Source organism: Glandiceps talaboti, chromosome 22 (genome assembly GCF_964340395.1).
Source record: "Glandiceps talaboti chromosome 22, keGlaTala1.1, whole genome shotgun sequence".
NCBI lineage: Eukaryota > Metazoa > Hemichordata > Enteropneusta > Spengelidae > Glandiceps > Glandiceps talaboti.
Genome location: NC_135570.1, coordinates 177,241 through 195,791, shown reverse-complemented (window position 1 = coordinate 195,791; position 18,551 = coordinate 177,241). Strand labels below are relative to the sequence as shown.

The following is an 18,551-nucleotide window of genomic DNA, read 5'->3' as shown; positions in this document are numbered from 1 at the left end:
AATGCTCGGGCAGTTCTACATTGTAGATAACTATACGAAAGTGTAACATTTGTTTATCCCCACATCCGCCTCTCCCTTCCGTGGATATATACAATTATAATTATATGTCAGCGACCCCACCATGGTCATAGATCTTGCAATGCAATGCACCGAGCTTTCCGACTACTGTGGCTTGCGTTTGGAAAGACGCCATCACCGATAGGAGTTGGATCAAGTTTCAACCAATCACATATCACCAAGTTGCAAACCGGGTTACTTCCGGGTTTTAAAAAATGTACAAAACACGAACGTGTACGTGGTGATGCCAACAAAATGAATGTACCGATCGAATATCTTTGTCTCTTAGTTAGCTTTTCCTCCGTTTTAGGAGGCAAACAGAACTCAAACCATTTTAACCAAGCAGCAAACGGTATCCTTGATGGATTAGGAAAATTGGAAGGGTTACTTGATGCATTTGGCAGTGCATCGGCAAACTGTGTTTACAAGTGTCCAAACGGTGAGTGCATGTCTTTAAGTTTTTGTACAATCTCAGACCACCAAATGTTTGGTGGTCTGAGGTGCAATACTACAACTGTGGTATAGATAAAGGGGAATACATCAACGATGCTTGCAACTTTGCACATGTGTTATGCCAACAGCTGTAGAAAGAAACTACGCTCATCGCCAATATTGATGGCTGCCTCTCTACACTCAGCTGATCTACGATTTACTAACGACAAACGTAATGAAATGAATTCTAGAGTACCTAAGTATGTTTAACTAATACTGCTTCTATGAAGCAACTCGCATATTTTAAAGGCCCGGTTGGCTTAGGTTTAGTCTATTTCCTATACCGTATGCTGTATCGTTACGAATCATGGTTATGATCTAACATAGCAGGAATCGTGGTTATGACTATATGAGCTGACATGCAGGAGTCACACTATTTTCTTTTATTATACATTATAGCCAATATGAAACCACATTGAAATTACATATAGTTTTTTATTTATTATTTTGTATTTAGGTGCCAAACCAATGAAGAATAAAGGGCATAAACCCACATACAATGGATGTGGATCTATGGGAATAGAGGTCAGTATGTAGTTGTTTACAGAAAATTGCTAAAATCAAAAAATCCTTGATTTTCATGTTCTCCAGAAATTCAAGTATGTGTGATTTAGCAATCCAGTATGGCCATGCATATTTAAGTTAGCATCAGGGTTAGTATCATGAAAACTCACATATACATGTATATCACTTTTTTTGTCATGTTTGCAACAGCACAACTACATGTATATGGCGATGTGTTTATGACTTTACAATGACATGAAGTTTAAGAAGAACAGAAATCAGTTGTCATGTATTTGTAAATACATGTAAATATATAGTCTGTATAGGTGTGATGGGGCACCCTCACACAACTTAGGTAAACCCTTTCAAATGGGACAGAGGATCCAGTGAGGGTACAACAACATGGCCAATCTTACAGTCTAGCTTATCACATGTATAGACTGCATTGACACAAAACATTATTGTAAAACCACTAGTTTCTTTGAGGCAGCACTTAACAATCTCCATCTCATTTTCCATTGAATCAACTGGAATATAATACTCTGACTTGTGAGAATGGCACAACACGTAATACTGAGGATGATTTGAAATCAGTGTTAAGACCAACACATGTAGAATCTATCTTCAAGTCTACTGAGGATGATTTGAAATCAGTGTTAAGACCAACACTTGTAAAATCTATCTTCAAGTCATTTTGACTTAGAATATGTACTGTACATGTATCTCTTACTATACCAGTGGGAGATTATACCTCTGTGGTCTTACTTGCCAAATACCAGTGGGAGATTATACCTCTGTTGTCTTACTAAAATTACCAAAGCAAAGCTTTGATCAGACAGGATCAATCAATGAACCAATCAATCAATCAATCAATCAATCAATCGATCAAAATATTTATAATTCCCAGACTACTGAACCAAATAAGGTCAATCCACACAAAATACTTTTTTGAACATATGTTTGTTCTTGAAATTGTTCAGATTCAATGATTGCCATATATCCAATGACAAAGAATTCCATAGTCTTGGCACACAGTTTGAAAATGCATGGCTTCTGTATGTCTTGGTCTTGATTTGTGTTGGAAGTAGGAGACTCTTGTTAGCTAAGCAAAGGGAATGTGTTGGTGTGTAACTTTACAGAAGGTCATGGATGTAGGCTGGAGATTTGTCATTGACAGCTTTGTATGTCAGAAGGAGGGTTTTGTATCGAATTGGCCACCAGTGCAGAGTTTGAAGGATACTAGGTGAAGTATGGGCGAACTTTGCTTGAGGGAGTGGTTATTCTGTAGCTGTATTTTGTGCACATTGTAAAAGATTGATGGCATTGTCTGGAAGGCCATACAATAATGCTTTGCTATAAATTAGTATAATCCAGTTTAATTGACAAAATGGCCTGAATGAATGAATTGCAGGTTTCATTGGTAATGTGTCTTTCCTGATAGATCTGATGTAGCAAAGATTGGCATGTGTTCTTGATATGGTGGTTCAGCATGTGTTGGTTGGTAAAAGTTATGCTGATGTATCGTGTTGTTGTAACAATAGGTACAGAAGCTGATTCAATTATGACATGATCTCTTGCAGCAGACACTGTATTGAATTTGGAAGGAATGAATGGCATTGCCATACATCACACATTGTACAATGGCATTTTCAAATGGTTGCAACTGTTTGGTGAACTATCAACAGAGATCTTCCCTGAATGAAACTATATGTCCTTTCTACACATACATGCATATGACATTTTTCATCATTTACATCATGAACTAGATTGTAAAAATCGACATAAATGTTATTGGATTCCTATTGCCCCATGTAAAAGATGATGCCTATAATTGCTACCCTGTGATTTACATAAGAATTACAAGCACCCATACCAAAAAGTCACACCATTGAGTCTCCCCTTATACCTCCATGGTCACACCAGTGTGTCTAAATCCATGTCTTTGTTTTTATTGACTACGTTTAGTGAACAGTTGGTCCAACTATGTATATTTGAATAAAGTTCACTCGGAAATGAACTTTTTGAAAACAGAAGCAAAGTGAACATTGTGATTATAACAATTAGTTGTAAGAATTGATATTTGTGCATTTATTGATCAGTTTCATATTATCACCAACACTGCCACTGTACCACAGGCTTGCAGAGTAGATATAATAATGCATAGATAAAAATATGTTTGCGATGCATGCAATATTTTAGCTATAACATTTCTTTAATTTGTCTTTTGTTTTGTTTCAGCTTGACACAGAGGGTCTTCCTGCAATGACAAAATGTTGTAATAAACATGATTTATGTTACGATACTTGTGGTGCTGACAGAAACCAATGTGATGAAGATTTCAAAAACTGTCTTTATAAAATGTGTGAAAAAGAATTTAATGGTGGTAAAAGTTCAACATTCTCAAAGAAAAAATTAGATGGTAAGCCAGTTTTGAATAACATATGTAGGCTTGCTGGGTGATGATAACATATGTAGGCTTGCTGGGTGATGATAACATATGTAGGCTTCTGGGTGATAATAACATATGTAGGCTTGCTGGGTGATAATAACATATGTAGGCTTGCTGGGTGATAATAACATATGTAGGCTTGCTGGGTGATAATAACATATGTAGGCTTGCTGGGTGATAATAACATATGTAGGCTTACTGGGTGATAATAACATATGTAGGCTTACTGGGTGATAATAACATATGTAGGCTTGCTGGGTGATAATAACATATGTAGGCTTGCTGGGTGATAATAACATATGTAGGCTTGCTGGGTGGTAATAACATATATAGGCTTGCTGGGTGATAATAACATATGTAGGCTTGCTGGGTGATAATAACATATGTAGGCTTGCTGGGTGATAATAACATATGTAGGCTTGCTGGGTGATAATAACATATGTAGGCTTGCTGGGTGATAATAACATATGTAGGCTTGCTGGGTGATAATAACATATGTAGGCTTGCTGGGTGATAATAACATATGTAGGCTTGCTGGGTGATAATAACATATGTAGGCTTGCTGGGTGATAATAACATATGTAGGCTTGCTGGGTGATAATAACATATGTAGGCTTGCTGGGTGATAATAACATATGTAGGCTTGCTGGGTGATAATAACATATGTAGGCTTGCTGGGTGATAGTAACATATGTAGGCTTGCTGGGTGATAATAACATATGTAGGCTTGCTGGGAGCAATTCCCAGCACAAAATTTTTAAAAACAAAAACATTAAAGCTTTCCATCAATGTTTTTCTTGTAAACATAAAATTGACTTGATATGAAACATGAAATTTTCATCTGCACATTTCATTCTCCGTCAACAGATTTGCCAACTATTCAGTCATACAAGTTTAACGACAGTAGACATTTTCAACTGAAGATATGTTGACTGTGTATAGTGTATTCATTATTGTTTAATGATATTTCAGTCGTATACAACAAGTCACGCTCTACTTTTATCAACAAATTACCATTATGCCTAAGATCAACGAATCCCATAACCAAGGGGGTTGTTTATTCTTGCAGTTCCTCCAAAACTTTGAAAGTCACTACTACTTGACAACCATCTGGCTTCCAGCCTGCTGGATTTTTTTTCAAAATTTGTATTCAAATAGAGTTTACAGGTAGTCAAATTACCTATCAAGCTCAAGGTGTTCACTATCACAATGAAAATGGGTGACAATGCTATGATAGAGGAATGCTAAATATGAATGATGATAAAATATATACCAAATGTATTCACACTGCACACTCATGGTGCAACAAAACTCACATTAGACCATGGACAGAGCTATCCTTTTGTCAAAATCTGTAAATGACTGTTGTATAAACTTTTTTCCCAAACCCAAATTTGAAAATTCTAGAGCAAATATTTCCTTTCATACATTGGTTTATCATATACCCTGAGACACATCTGTCTTGCCATCATTGTAATTCAATGGGGACAGTGTCCTCACAGTCATGCAATAATTTGCTGTATTGAGACCACAGGCACACTTTGCCTAAATAAGGACTGTTATGCAAATTGTTCAACCATTATTTTCTCAAAAAAAAAGTAAGCAAAATAATGTTTCCTAACTGCTAGATCTTGATAGTACTGGCATCTTATAGGTCGTCCCAAGGTGAGGCCCTATTACGGTGTACAACCTCAGTCCACAAACCCATATCTGGCATGTAAAGTGTATTAGCAAAACAGGGTAACTTTTCATTTGAAGACATGTCTATTGTTAATGCTTACAGCTTTGACTGGTCAATGCTTATATCTGTCCATTGGAATACCAGACTACCAGACACTTTTAATGCAGAATAACATAACTTGAAATAAAAGTGACAAAATTATTAATATTTTGATTGGTTATATTTTCCATCCAATCATATTTTTTTATCAATACATATAGTGTAAATGTTGTCAGTGATTATTCAAAGTTTTCTGATATTAAGCCTTACTGAAAATGAAATGGTAAAAGTATACTTATTCTACACTAAATATATACTATTTCTTTCAACAGGTTGTAAAAGTACAGGAGATCTAATGTATATAGGAACGATGGGTCTTGGTTGTAAATCTTTCCTAGATGCCCAAGAGAAAGCTTGCACGTGTCACACAAGTAGAAAAGATGAGTTTTGATTTATGTCAATAAGGCCTTCCAAGATACTCCAGAGTAATGTAGAGAAATTATATTGATTCACCTAGGTGGTCAGTTGGATATAGTTGATTCACCTAGGTGGTCAGTTGGATATAGTTGATGCTTTTACTTTGTGGGTCACCTAAAATGTAGGTGTTAGATTGTTCTTCAGTTAACAAGAATCAAGAACAAGCTGGAATGTAAAGTACTCAAGACATCTATTGAACACTTATAATTCTTATGCCATACATTTTAAAATACTCAATATTGAGATAGGTTTTAAATGTTTCCAATGTCTTTTTTAATTTTTTTTATCTTGCCCTTCCATGGATGTTTATTCTTTTTGAGTTTGTAAAGTGTTATATTTCTTTTTCATCTTGGACATTAATAATCATGATAATGTTTAACCCTTCCATGGATGTTTATTCTTTTTGAGTTTGTAAAGTGTATTGAGGCTGTTGTGTAACGTGCTGATAAGAATTTATTTTATTATTATTATTGTTATTATTATTATTATAAACTTTGATCTGGTAGCATCTGAAAGTATATTTTATTCAATACCAGTGTATTAGTACTGTCGCATGTTGAAAGCTATTAGATAGATATGTTCTCTCTTACAAGCTACATCACTGCAAAAGAACACCAGGACAGGTGTGTGCTAGTGTGGTTTACTTGGGGTTTTGCATGAGTATCAATACTTTACTTTCAATTTCATAACTTTACAACTGATAATGTAGCAGCTACCACTACAAACATAAGTGCAAATGCCTCAAGTACCTACACTTTCACTCACATATCATGCATTTCTGTTATCATTACATGTGTTTTATCAAAATACAACTGTGAGTTCATGTAATGTCACATACTATATAATGCTCAATTGTGTATACAGTAATGTTTACCGCTCAATTATGTATACAGTAATGTTTACTTTTATGGCTAAATTGTGTATACAGTAATGTTTACAGATCAATTATGTATACATAATACAGTAATGTTTACAGCTCAATTGTGTATACATAATGCAGTAATGTTTACAGATCAATTGTGTATACATAATGCAGTAATGTTTACAAATCAATTATGTATACATAATACAGTAATGTTTACAGATCAATTGTGTATACATAATACAGTAATGTTTACAGCTCAATTGTGTATACATAATACAGTAATGTTTACAGATCAATTATGTATACATAATACAGTAATGTTTACAGCTCAATTGTGTATACATAATACAGTAATGTTTACAGATCAATTATGTATACATAATACAGTAATGTTTACGGCTCAATTGTGTATACATAATACAGTAATGTTTACAGCTCAATTGTGTATACATAATACAGTAATGTTTACGGCTCAATTGTGTATACATAATACAGTAATGTTTACGGCTCAATTGTGTATACATAATACAGTAATGTTTACAGCTCAATTGTGTATACATAATACAGTAATGTTTACAGATCAATTATGTATACATAATACAGTAATGTTTACGGCTCAATTGTGTATACATAATGCAGTAATGTTTACGGCTCAATTGTGTATACATAATACAGTAATGTTTACGGCTCAATTATGTATACATAATACAGTAATGTTTACAAATCAATTATGTATACATAATACAGTAATGTTTACAGATCAATTTTGTATACATAATACAGTAATGTTTACAGCTCAATTGTGTATACATAATGCAGTAATGTTTACGGCTCAATTGTGTATACATAATACAGTAATGTTTACAGATCAATTATGTATACATAATACAGTAATGTTTACAGATCAATTATGTATACATAATACAGTAATGTTTACAGATCAATTGTGTATACATAATACAGTAATGTTTACAGATCAATTGTGTATACATAATACAGTAATGTTTACAGATCTATTGTGTATACATAATACAGTAATGTTTACAGATCAATTGTGTATACATAATGCAGTAATGTTTACAAATCAATTATGTATACATAATACAGTAATGTTTACAGATCAATTATGTATACATAATACAGTAATGTTTACAGATCAATTTTGTATACATAATACAGTAATGTTTACAGATCAATTATGTATACATAATACAGTAATGTTTACAGATCAATTATGTATACATAATACAGTAATGTTTACAGCTCAATTATGTATACATAATACAGTAATGTTTACAGATCAATTATGTATACATAATACAGTAATGTTTACGGTATTTCATTGTAGAGCTAGTCTAGGTGATACACTTAGTATCGAATCATATTTTCACCCTTTATAGCTCAGTGAGAAAGTTGTTCATGCAAATGAGTAAACTCCCAACTGTGTAAGTAGTTTCTTGATCTGACAAATATACATTGGATTATGTAACTGCCCCAATAAACATATCATCATGCAGAATTGACCTGATGTCATGTCTGTGTGGGTGGCTTCAGTTGAATTTGAAATTTCATCTCAACACCCCATACATTGAACTAGACGTCAAGAAAGATGTTGAGATCAATGCACGGATAGCTCTAGACTAGTGCAAGGTAAATGACAATAGTTTGTGCAGGTATCATTGTAGGTGAATAATACATAAAAGTATTCAGTCAACCAAAGTCCATCCATCTACAAGACTCCATATTATTCCTTATTCCGCTAAATATGTTGTTTTTTCCATCACAATGTACGCATGAGGCTGTGCCTTTTCCTATCTATTCAGGGATTGTATTTGCAGTTATTAAAAGACATTTTTTGGTTAAATGTATATCATTGTTTATAATTAATTTGATAATTATTTATGTTATGTAATAATTGTTTTTGATAATTGGAAATGGTGATTGTAACATTGGTTATCCTGGGAAATGGTGATTGTAATATGGTTGGTTATCCTGGGAAATGGTGATTGTAATATGGCTATCCTCAATCCATAACTCAAGTAAGATAGAAATAAGAATATCGCTTGTTTGATGAGATTCTTGTAATTATTTCACTGTGGAATATTTTACATGTTTACTGTGACTAATCTCATTAAATTCTGATCAAGATTGAGGCTGCTGTCCAATAAATATTAACATGAATTGATTGATGATTGGACATTCAATGACTCAAAGGGGAATGCCACTCCACGAAATAGACATTTTCATAAATTATGGGTTCTGGAGAGTCATTTCATGATTTTACATCATCTATAATTATTTCCGATTTCAGAGAAACATCAAGTTGATCTTGTGCATTTATGGGGTATCTTTGCTATGGGCTATTGCATCATGGGAAGTAGCAGAAATACATTCTGCAATGATGGAACACTGAATATTCATGACAGTTGCTTCACACTGAAGTATAATATAAAGGGTCATGGATGTATAAGGGGGTTTCATATACCTCCATGAAATCATGAACCCTAATATTTTATGATGCCAATCAGTACAACAACTGGGGTTTTGGAATAGTTAATGTGGAAATATACCGGGAACTCCAGGAAATAAAGGCATTTTCATAATCCATAGGATTCTGGAGAGTCATTTCATGAATATTTATGGTGTTCTCTCTGAAGATAGTAAGCACTAAGAAGTCATGAATATTCATTGTACACCTATTACATATGTATTTTGGCTGACTCCCATTAGGCAATGTAGCCCACAGCAAATTGAGGCATTATAAGTTCAAATTAGTGTTACTCTGAAATCGTGCATAAATGTAGATAGATAACTGATAAGAATAATGAAATAACTCCCCAGAATCCGAAGTGTGAAAAATGCCTTTATTTCCTGGAGTGGCATTGCTCTTCAATATTCCTTTATCTTTATCTCTGCCCTCGTATCGATCATGTGTCGCCCATGTACGTACACAGTCATAATCCAAAGAAATGGAAAAGGAAAGACATTTCCGCAGACGTCGTTGGTGGCGACATATATACGACCCTTCTCTGACCTCCGTGTCACCGATCTAGTGTGACCTGAATATTTCAACTTCCACTTCCGTTAGGAAATCGATTGAATCAACATCGACGTACGACGAGTGCATCTGACATTTCTGAATTTCTGCAGCGAAAGGTACGTGTGGCAATGTATGTTGCATTCACAGGATCTCATTAAGTATGGTATATGCACAAAATTAACCTTGGAATCAAGTGAGTTTTAGCATTCAGGTGGGATATCTTACAGTTCGGTGCTCCTTTGTTGCGAAAAACGAGAGTGTGTGTGTGTCACTGTAAAATTTAAAATGCTACGGAATGTCACAAATGCAAGAATCTATACAATGATGTAATGTGACAGTGTCCTATCTTTTTTCGTTTTTTGGAACGATGTAAATTTCTAATACACTTGAAAAAAAATATTCGCATAAATTGGACACCCACTCAAGCAATAAAACGTTTTAATTTATATTAATGTTATTGCCAGAATATTCAAATGGCGAACGGAAGGGTTGCCATAGTGATAGTGGTAGTTGCCATTGCAGTGCTAGCTCAGCTGGAACTCGATGAAGACCCCTTAGTGGTGGAGAGAATGATCAATATCCCAGGGCCAAAGGAAATGGTATTTCCATATGTAGCTGAAATTGAAAATTTACCACAGGTGAGGTTCATATTAAATTAGAAATGCCATATTATATAGTAGGTCATACATCATTTGATCTGCCAAGCTGATGAACATTTTGGGTCAGTTAATAGTCCTACATAAATTTAAAACTCTTGGCAGGTGACCTTTCATTCTTATTTTTATTATCAGAATTTAATAATTCATGCCTTTTATGTGTGGATTCATTTTGCTAATGAGTGATATATCTGTGTCATTCAAGCAAAGAAAGTTTTGTTTTTTTAATATATGAATGATATGCCAAATATTTGAAGTATAAATATGTAATTAGAGAATATTGAAAACACTCAGTTTGAATTACTGGTACTGTAGAAAACAATCCAAGCTATTGAATAGCAACTTTAGCTGTGGTGACCAGATGGATAATATGGTATATAAATTTATAAATATACATGTAATAGTGCAGCAGCTAACAAGAATATTGTGCACTTTTGGTTAAAAGAATGAAACTTGGCACAGTTAGTCATTGACCCATATTGAACATTTTCAGATATGGATCCAAGTAAGCAGCGCCCTCTAGTGGCCATGAGTGGAAAGATTAGTTTTTCTTGCGATAATTAACAAAATAGTACAAAATAGCTACTAACAAAATGAATTTTGTGTTATTTTGTCATAAATATTGATATTCCAAAGCATTTCTGTGATTTTGTTCACATTTTCCCTTAGAAATGGGTGTGTAACATTATGTGAATGTTCAAAGAGTGAATCTCTTTTCACTTAGTTTGATTCTATCATGGTCAATGTCTGAAAGCATCTACACAAATCTTCAAGTACATTCACATTTGGTCTACTAGTATTGATCCTGCACTTCTATTTGTCGTAGATTAAGCAAGATTCACTTCAAGTAAGTCAAGCTACCTAATCAAGTTAGGCAGTAGACAGCTAGTCATAGAATCAATTGTATTGCTAGTAGTAGTAGCAGACATGTCAAAAGCATACAAGCTTGTAGATACATCAGAGCCAGGTCCTTCTGGACAAATTAGCCATGAAATAAATTGGCAAATGTGCATTCTTTGCCAGACTCTAACTAGTGAACCATTACAGTGCCCTGCAAACTCAAAAAGAAAAGACTTTGGTGCAGGATATAAGTATGTTGCAGAAAATCTCATTCAGTTTCATGAACTGAATGCATTACCCTTAGAAGTAGATATGAAGAAGCTAGACACAGGTTCAGGAATTGAAGATACCTTTAGGGAGAACAAAGCAGCTTGGCACAAAACCTGTAGAAATAAAATTAGTACCATGCATTTAGAAAGAGTGCGCAAAAGGAAAGCAGAAAAATCACAAGATTCAAGCCCTGTAAAAACCAGAAAAGCTCGTTCTGTATGTAAACAGAAAGAAGGTGCTTCAGATATATGCATATTCTGTGATAGTGTTGCTGGTCTAGCTGGTCTTCATAAGGCATCTACATTTGAACTCGATTTTAAAGTGAGGAAATGTGCAACAGAACTCAATGATACAAAATTATTGTCAAAGCTTGCAGGTGGAGATATGGTTGCTATTGATGCCCAATATCATGTAAACTGTTTGGCAAAGTTATACAAACGAGCACAATTACTAGAAAAGAACCCTAAAGAGAGACAAAGTGAGGGTGCTTTACACGGTATAGCATTTGCAGAATTGGTTTCTCACTTGGAAACATTTCGTGACTCCAAAGAAACGAGACCAGTATTTTACATGGCAGATATAAAGAACCTGTACGCATCAAGATTACAGGAACTTGGTGTTGAAAATGTCCAAGTGCACACTACACGACTCAAAAATCGAGTTCTGGCAGCAATTACTGATCTCAAAGCTTATAATCAAGGAAGGCAAATCTTACTTGCATTCGACCATGATGTAGGGGAAGCACTCAAACAAGTATGTGATCAAGACTATGACAGTGAGGCACTAGCCTTGGCCAAAGCTGCCAAACTTGTTCGTCGAGATATATTCAACACAAAGCAGGAATTTAATGGACAATTTCTTGAAGACAGTCAAGAAAAAGCTGTGCCTGCATCTCTCAATGCTCTCATAAGTATGATTCTAGATGGACCAAATATCAAAGAACAGGCAGTTGAAATGAAACCAAAGTCTCATGCATCTCAAGCTATATCACAGCTGATTGTGTTCAATAGTGTGAAATCAAGGTACATTCAGTCTTCTTCTTCTACAATGTCAATTCGTCACAGTAGAGACAAGGAAACACCAGTACCAATATATCTTGCACTGAAGATCCATGCTGAAACAAGGAAGCGTGGTCTAGTTGATACTCTCCATGGCATGGGTTTGTGTATCTCCTATGATCGCCTCCTTTCAATCTCTACAGACATTGGAAACAAAGTATGTGAAATGTATGAAGAGGAAAAGGTGGTATGTCCTCCAAAGCTGAAAAAACAGCTGTTCACAACAGCAGCTGTCGATAACATAGACCACAACCCAAGTTCTGCTACAGCAAAGGACTCATTTCATGGTACTAGCATTTCCATGATGCAGCACCCTACTTTAGAAACACAGGGTGTACCACGTGATGTCCCAGTACTGGATGTATCTGGAAATGAATATAAAAGTACTTCAATTGCACCAATGCCCATGTCATACATAAATGTTCCACCAGCTCCTCCAACTAGAAAGGATCTATTAGTGCCACGAGGAATTGGACCAATAAAACCCAATACACCTCTTTTTCCAGAGGTGCTAGAAAAAGAGTATGAGTGGTTACACCATCTGAGACAGCTTATCAATAAACCAGAGCTTAGCAAGGATGACTTCATCTCATGGTCTGCATATTGGGCATCAATGCAGCCACCAATGAATGACCCTACAACAATTGTAGCTCTTATGCCACTGTTTCAGGAATGTGCACACTCAGTTGCCATGATCCAACATGCCATGAACACTGTAAAGGCTGCAGTACATTACCTAAACCCTGAGCAGGTACCAGTGGTAGTAATGGACCAGCCTCTGTTTGCTATTGGTAAAACAATCCAATGGAACTTTCCTATCACTCATGGTGAAGACAAATATGTCATAATGTTTGGTGCACTACACATTGAAATGGCAGCATTCAAAGTTTTGGGGGACTGGCTTGAAGGTAGTGGTTGGACAACAGCACTTTGTACTGCTGGTGTCACTTCAAGTGGTACAGCTGACTCCATGATAAAGGCTGCACATCTTACTAAAACAAGACATGCTCATCAACTCACAGCAGCCACTCTCTTTATTCTGCAGCACCAAGCATACGACACATACATGAACATGGTTCTAGAAAATCCTTTGGAGTTCACAGCATGGTGTGATAAAATGTCAATTGAACAACCTCAATTTCAGTTTTGGTCACTTGCCCTTCAACTGGAACTCTGCATTCTCAGGTTGGTTGGGTCTATCCGAGAAGCGAACTTCTCAAGGTACTTGGAATCTCTGGCCAAATTGATGCCATGGATATTTAGCCTTGATCACATAAATTATGCTCGGTGGCTCTCTGTTCATATAAGAGATTTATGCGCCTTACCCGAGAGCCATCCCTCAGTGTATCAGGCATTTTGTAGTGGAGGATTTGTTGCACGCAAATCTAAACGCCCATTCTCTGCCATGGCACTTGATCAGGCACATGAACAATCTAATGCGCTAGTGAAAGGGGATGGGGGTGCAGTTGGACTGACAGAAAACCCATCAGCTCTCAGAAGATGGATGGTTTCAGGACCTGAGGTATCCAGAATGATACAGGAGTTTGAAGAGAACAGAGGTACCAAGGAAAGTAGTCTGGTACATCATGAGCAATCCCCAGGTGTGCAAAAGTCCTTTGGCAAAGATGTCTCATCACTTGTCATGGTCTTCAATGAAATGGGAAACCCATTTCAGGAGGACAGTGGTGATCTCCTTGCATTAGACACCAAGGATATTATGGATCCTGAAGTTGTAAAGACTGTTAGAGAAGTATATAAGAGGGGACAAGAACAATATGACCTCTTTGTCAAAGAGAGGTTCATAGATCGAACCAAAACTATACAAGAACCAATAAAAAAGAACAAAATGTCATTGTTCTCAAAAAAGAAGACAACAGTGAAACAAAAAGCCCAGGTCACAACTTTAAAAGAAGACTGTGCTTTGTTCTCCAGACTGTACATTGCATGCCAGTCTCGAGATGGTAACCTTGAAGAGTTTTTCAAGCATGAAAACCAGCCATGGCCTCCTTCTTTGGCAAGACAGGATGAAATGAGAACTGGGAACAAAGCTCTTCTTCTGACTGAACTCGAAGCCCTCACACAAACTCGAGTCGCAGCACCCAATGTTACTGCAATGGTTTTGGATAGTGCTATGATTGTCCAGATGCTGTCTCCAGGTACTACAAAGACATTCCAGGAGTACAGTGACACAGTGTTCAAGCCATACATCTTGTTGAATTTAGATCATGTGGATAGACTTGATATAGTATGGGATGTGTATTTTGCTGACAGCCTGAAGGCAGCTACAAGAGAGAAACGTGGTAAAGGTGCAAGAAGGAGAGTAAGTCCATCATCAAATATACCAAGTAACTGGCAAAGCTTCTTGCGTGACAATGATAACAAAACTGAGCTCTTTAGGTTACTGTCAGAACAAATGACCTCAACTGAAGTAGATGGGAAGGAACTGTACAGCACTTTTGGGAATGAAGTTCTCTGTACACCTGCTAGACTGGACAAAGGTCGCATAGAGCCATGTTCTCATGAAGAGGCAGATACACGTTTGGCTCTCCATCTATGTGATGCAGCAGAAAATGGGCACCAGAATATTATGGTCAGAACAGTTGACACAGATGTTGTTGTCATTATTGTATCAAATTTGCATTTAATTCCAGTGGCTGAGGTGTGGATATCTTTTGGTGTTGGCAGACACTATAGGTACATCGCAGCTCATGAAATTGCAAACTCTCTGGGCCCGCATAAAGCGAAAACATTATCCATATTCCATGCACTGACTGGTTGTGATGTGACATCGTTTTTTTGTGGGAAAGGCAAGAAGTCAACCTGGGATACATGGCAGGTATTTCCAGAAGTCACAGATGCATTTCTCACTCTAGCAGAGGCTCCAGAACAAGTGCCTGACAATTGCATGTCACTAATTGAACGGTTTGTGATTCTTTGGTATGATCGAACCAGTGGAATGCATAACGTTAATGAGGCAAGGCAACATCTGTTCTCCAGAAAATCACGAGCTCTCGAGAATATTCCCCCTACACAAGCAGCCCTCCAACAGCATGTACTAAGAGCAACCTACCAAGGGGGACATGTTTGGGGTCAGGCCTTGCAAAGAGATCCTAAATTACCAAGTCCAATGGATTGGGGTTGGACAAAAAAAGATGATTCACCATGGAAACCAAAGTGGACAACTCTTGGTCAAGCACACGAAATGTGCTATGAGCTGATTCACTGCAACTGTAAAAAGGCATGCAGGGGTCTTTGCAGATGCTATAAGGCTAGTCTCAACTGCACTGCTCTCTGTTACTGTGAAGGAAACTGCCACCAGGACTGACTGGGTATTTGTAATGGAACACTTGCATGTTACAATTAACAGTATATATCAATGATTTAAGATATTTTTGTCCCTGATTTCTGATATATGGAAATAGCAGTGAGTGGTTAACATGACAGAATTAGCTATTTTCCACAGCAAATGTTACACATTTTCGTAAAATATGTCAATAATGTTGCAAAACAATGTTGTTATTCATTGCTTATGTTGATAAAACAAGTTTCTGACATAAATTCCCAATTTTGGTGAAAATATGGTCATACTGGATGAATTTATTAGCCCATGTTTGAAGGAAATGCATGGTTTACTGAAATTTCCGTTTCTGGCCACTAGAGGGCGCTGATTTTTTGGATCCATATCTGAAAGTGATCAGTATAGTTCAAAGTATATATGTGGCAAGTTTCATGCTTTTAACCCAAAGTGCACGATTTGGCCAAAATCTTGGGTTAACTGCTGCACTATAAGTACATTTTCAAAATATCTAATTCTAACTGAACATAAAAATGATATTACTATTAAAACAATGCAGGAGTTCATGGTGACAAGACCATACTGTACAGTATTTGAGATTTAGATAATTCATATACATTTGATGTTTTCCTTCAGTGGTACCCAGGTGTTGTAAATGAACATCCATTTGATAATTCTGAGCTGGGTGTTGGTAAACGTTACTATGAATTCCTAAACTTACCTGTGCTTGGAGAAAGAAAGGCTACCTTAGAAGTCACCAAGTATATGCCCAAGAAAAATGTCATTGCATTTGAAACAGACTTGGACCTGTTGTTACCTCGGTATGAAGTACAATGTGTTGAACATAGAGATGACAAGGGGAAACTGAAAACTAAGGTGATATGGCAAATGTACACCAGAAAAAGGAGTTACTTATACTATGTGAGTAGAATCATTGCACATGATTTCATATATCATTTATTTTTACTTTGTTCAATTTGAACAACATTATGAAGTAGTACAGACATTCACTGAACATTGAAGCCACTGTTGGTAATATGCAAATAATCCAGAAGGGCTTCATAATTTACTCTCATCTATATTTTTACCTCAAAGATGAGCCGTGTCTTGAGTAAGCTTACAACACTGAATGAATATGTCACGTCTGAAGAACTATGGACTCAGTAACCAAACTCTACATACTAAAATACCTGTTAAAACCAAATGCTGTGACTTTAGTATGTTTTTGTTGTTTATAGTTTTATTTATGCAAATAAAATTGTTACTATTGACACGGCTCAGTTAAAAGTTCTAAAGGTGTTTTACAAAATCATTGTATCATTGTCAAGTTCGTGATAAAAATGTTGAATCACTCAGACTATGCTAACAATTGTATTATTTTCACTTTATTTTCATTTCAGGGTACGGCTCTTCAATTTTTACGCATCATCATGAAAGATAGAGTAGCAGCTGCACTCTTTCAGTTGTTTTTCAAAATATCATCATGACAAAATGCAGTCACAGCCTATACACCAAAGGTTTTCTATTAACAAAATGCAGTCACAGCCTATACACCAAAGGTTTTCTATTAACACTTTCCCAAACACAAAGTGTGACTGAGTAGATCAATTGATTGATCTCCAGAGGAAAATATTAACAATACAGAGACACTATACAAAATGTATTAATACTTCTCTCTTCTCTGTAAGTGAAGGCACATGAATGCAAAATCTCATACCGTCCAATGGCCTTAAGCAAAGTCATCCTCATGGTAATTTGACTTGTCAAGCATCCCTTGTGTCTTGACTTCTGACATCCACACCCAATAATCAGTGTGCTCAATGGCATTCACAATTTCAACCTGTTTCTGTTCTTCTTATGGATAATATCAAGCACTGGTTAACATGTGCAATGTCTAATTATGATACTGAAATGTCTAATTTAGTGGTATTTTGAGAATTTTTAGGGAATATATTGTGGTTGTCTGATTGAAAATGATACTCCAACTATATCAGTACAGATTCACTCACAATTTCAACTTTCCACTACTACAGATATTATTAACCACTAATTAACAGATACAATGTCTTTTTGTAAATAATTGGCCAATCAATTTTTAGTGAATATATATCATTGTTTTTTTTATGCAAAAAAACTTTCCAGTTGCAGCTAGTGCAGGCTAAAAAGTTGTTTGACAAAAATATTTAATAAAATGGTCAGTGTCTACATACTTACAGCGACAGTCAGTGTCTAAATAATTAATAATAACATAGTCAGTGTGTACATACTTAACAGCAACAAAGTCAGTGTCTACATACTTAAGTTAACAGTGACATAGTCAGTGTGTACATACTTAACAGCATCAAAGTCAGTGTCTACATACTTAACAGCAACAAGGTCAGTGGCTACATACTAACAGTGACAGTCAGTGTCTACATACTTAACAGCAACAAGGTCAGTGGCTACATACTAACAGTGACAGTCAGTGTATACATACTTAACAGTGACATAGTGTCTACATACTTAACAGTGACATAGTCTGTCTACTTAACAGTGACATAGTCAGTGTCTACATACTTAACAGTGACATTGTCAATCTATGGATTAATTATTTTAGATGACAAAGTCAATCATATTCACAGTCTTATCATTGTATACACTCCTCTATAAACCAGTTTTAGTTACCCAGATTCCACTGCATACTGTGATTTCTGTCACACCCACAGATGGAGGAAGGTAGTAGCCACCAGCAGTGAATTCTGGTGAACATGAACAGCGAAAGTCTTTTTCTTCAAAAAGTATGAAGTACCAAATAATAAATTTAGTAAAACAGAACTTGATATGTTTTA

At 35.9% G+C, this 18,551-nt stretch overlaps 2 protein-coding genes across 2 annotated transcripts; both read left to right on the top strand.

Moving 5' to 3' along the window:
• The first annotated feature begins 272 nt into the window (after positions 1 to 272).
• LOC144452338 (group XIIA secretory phospholipase A2-like) lies at positions 273 to 5,994 on the top strand. The gene is made up of 4 exons (XM_078143419.1): positions 273 to 496; positions 1,007 to 1,074; positions 3,292 to 3,472; positions 5,555 to 5,994. The coding sequence occupies exons 1-4, from the start codon at positions 313 to 315 to the stop codon at positions 5,671 to 5,673; spliced, it is 552 nt and encodes a 183-aa protein (XP_077999545.1). The 5' UTR covers positions 273 to 312; the 3' UTR covers positions 5,674 to 5,994.
• A 3,666-nt stretch (positions 5,995 to 9,660) lies between these two features.
• Positions 9,661 to 17,226, top strand: LOC144451911 (uncharacterized). The gene is made up of 4 exons (XM_078142814.1): positions 9,661 to 9,720; positions 10,069 to 10,242; positions 16,360 to 16,644; positions 17,124 to 17,226. Exons 2-4 carry the CDS (start codon positions 10,078 to 10,080, stop codon positions 17,208 to 17,210), a joined length of 537 nt encoding a protein of 178 aa, XP_077998940.1. The 5' UTR covers positions 9,661 to 9,720; positions 10,069 to 10,077; the 3' UTR covers positions 17,211 to 17,226.
• Positions 17,227 to 18,551: the final 1,325 nt, after the last annotated feature.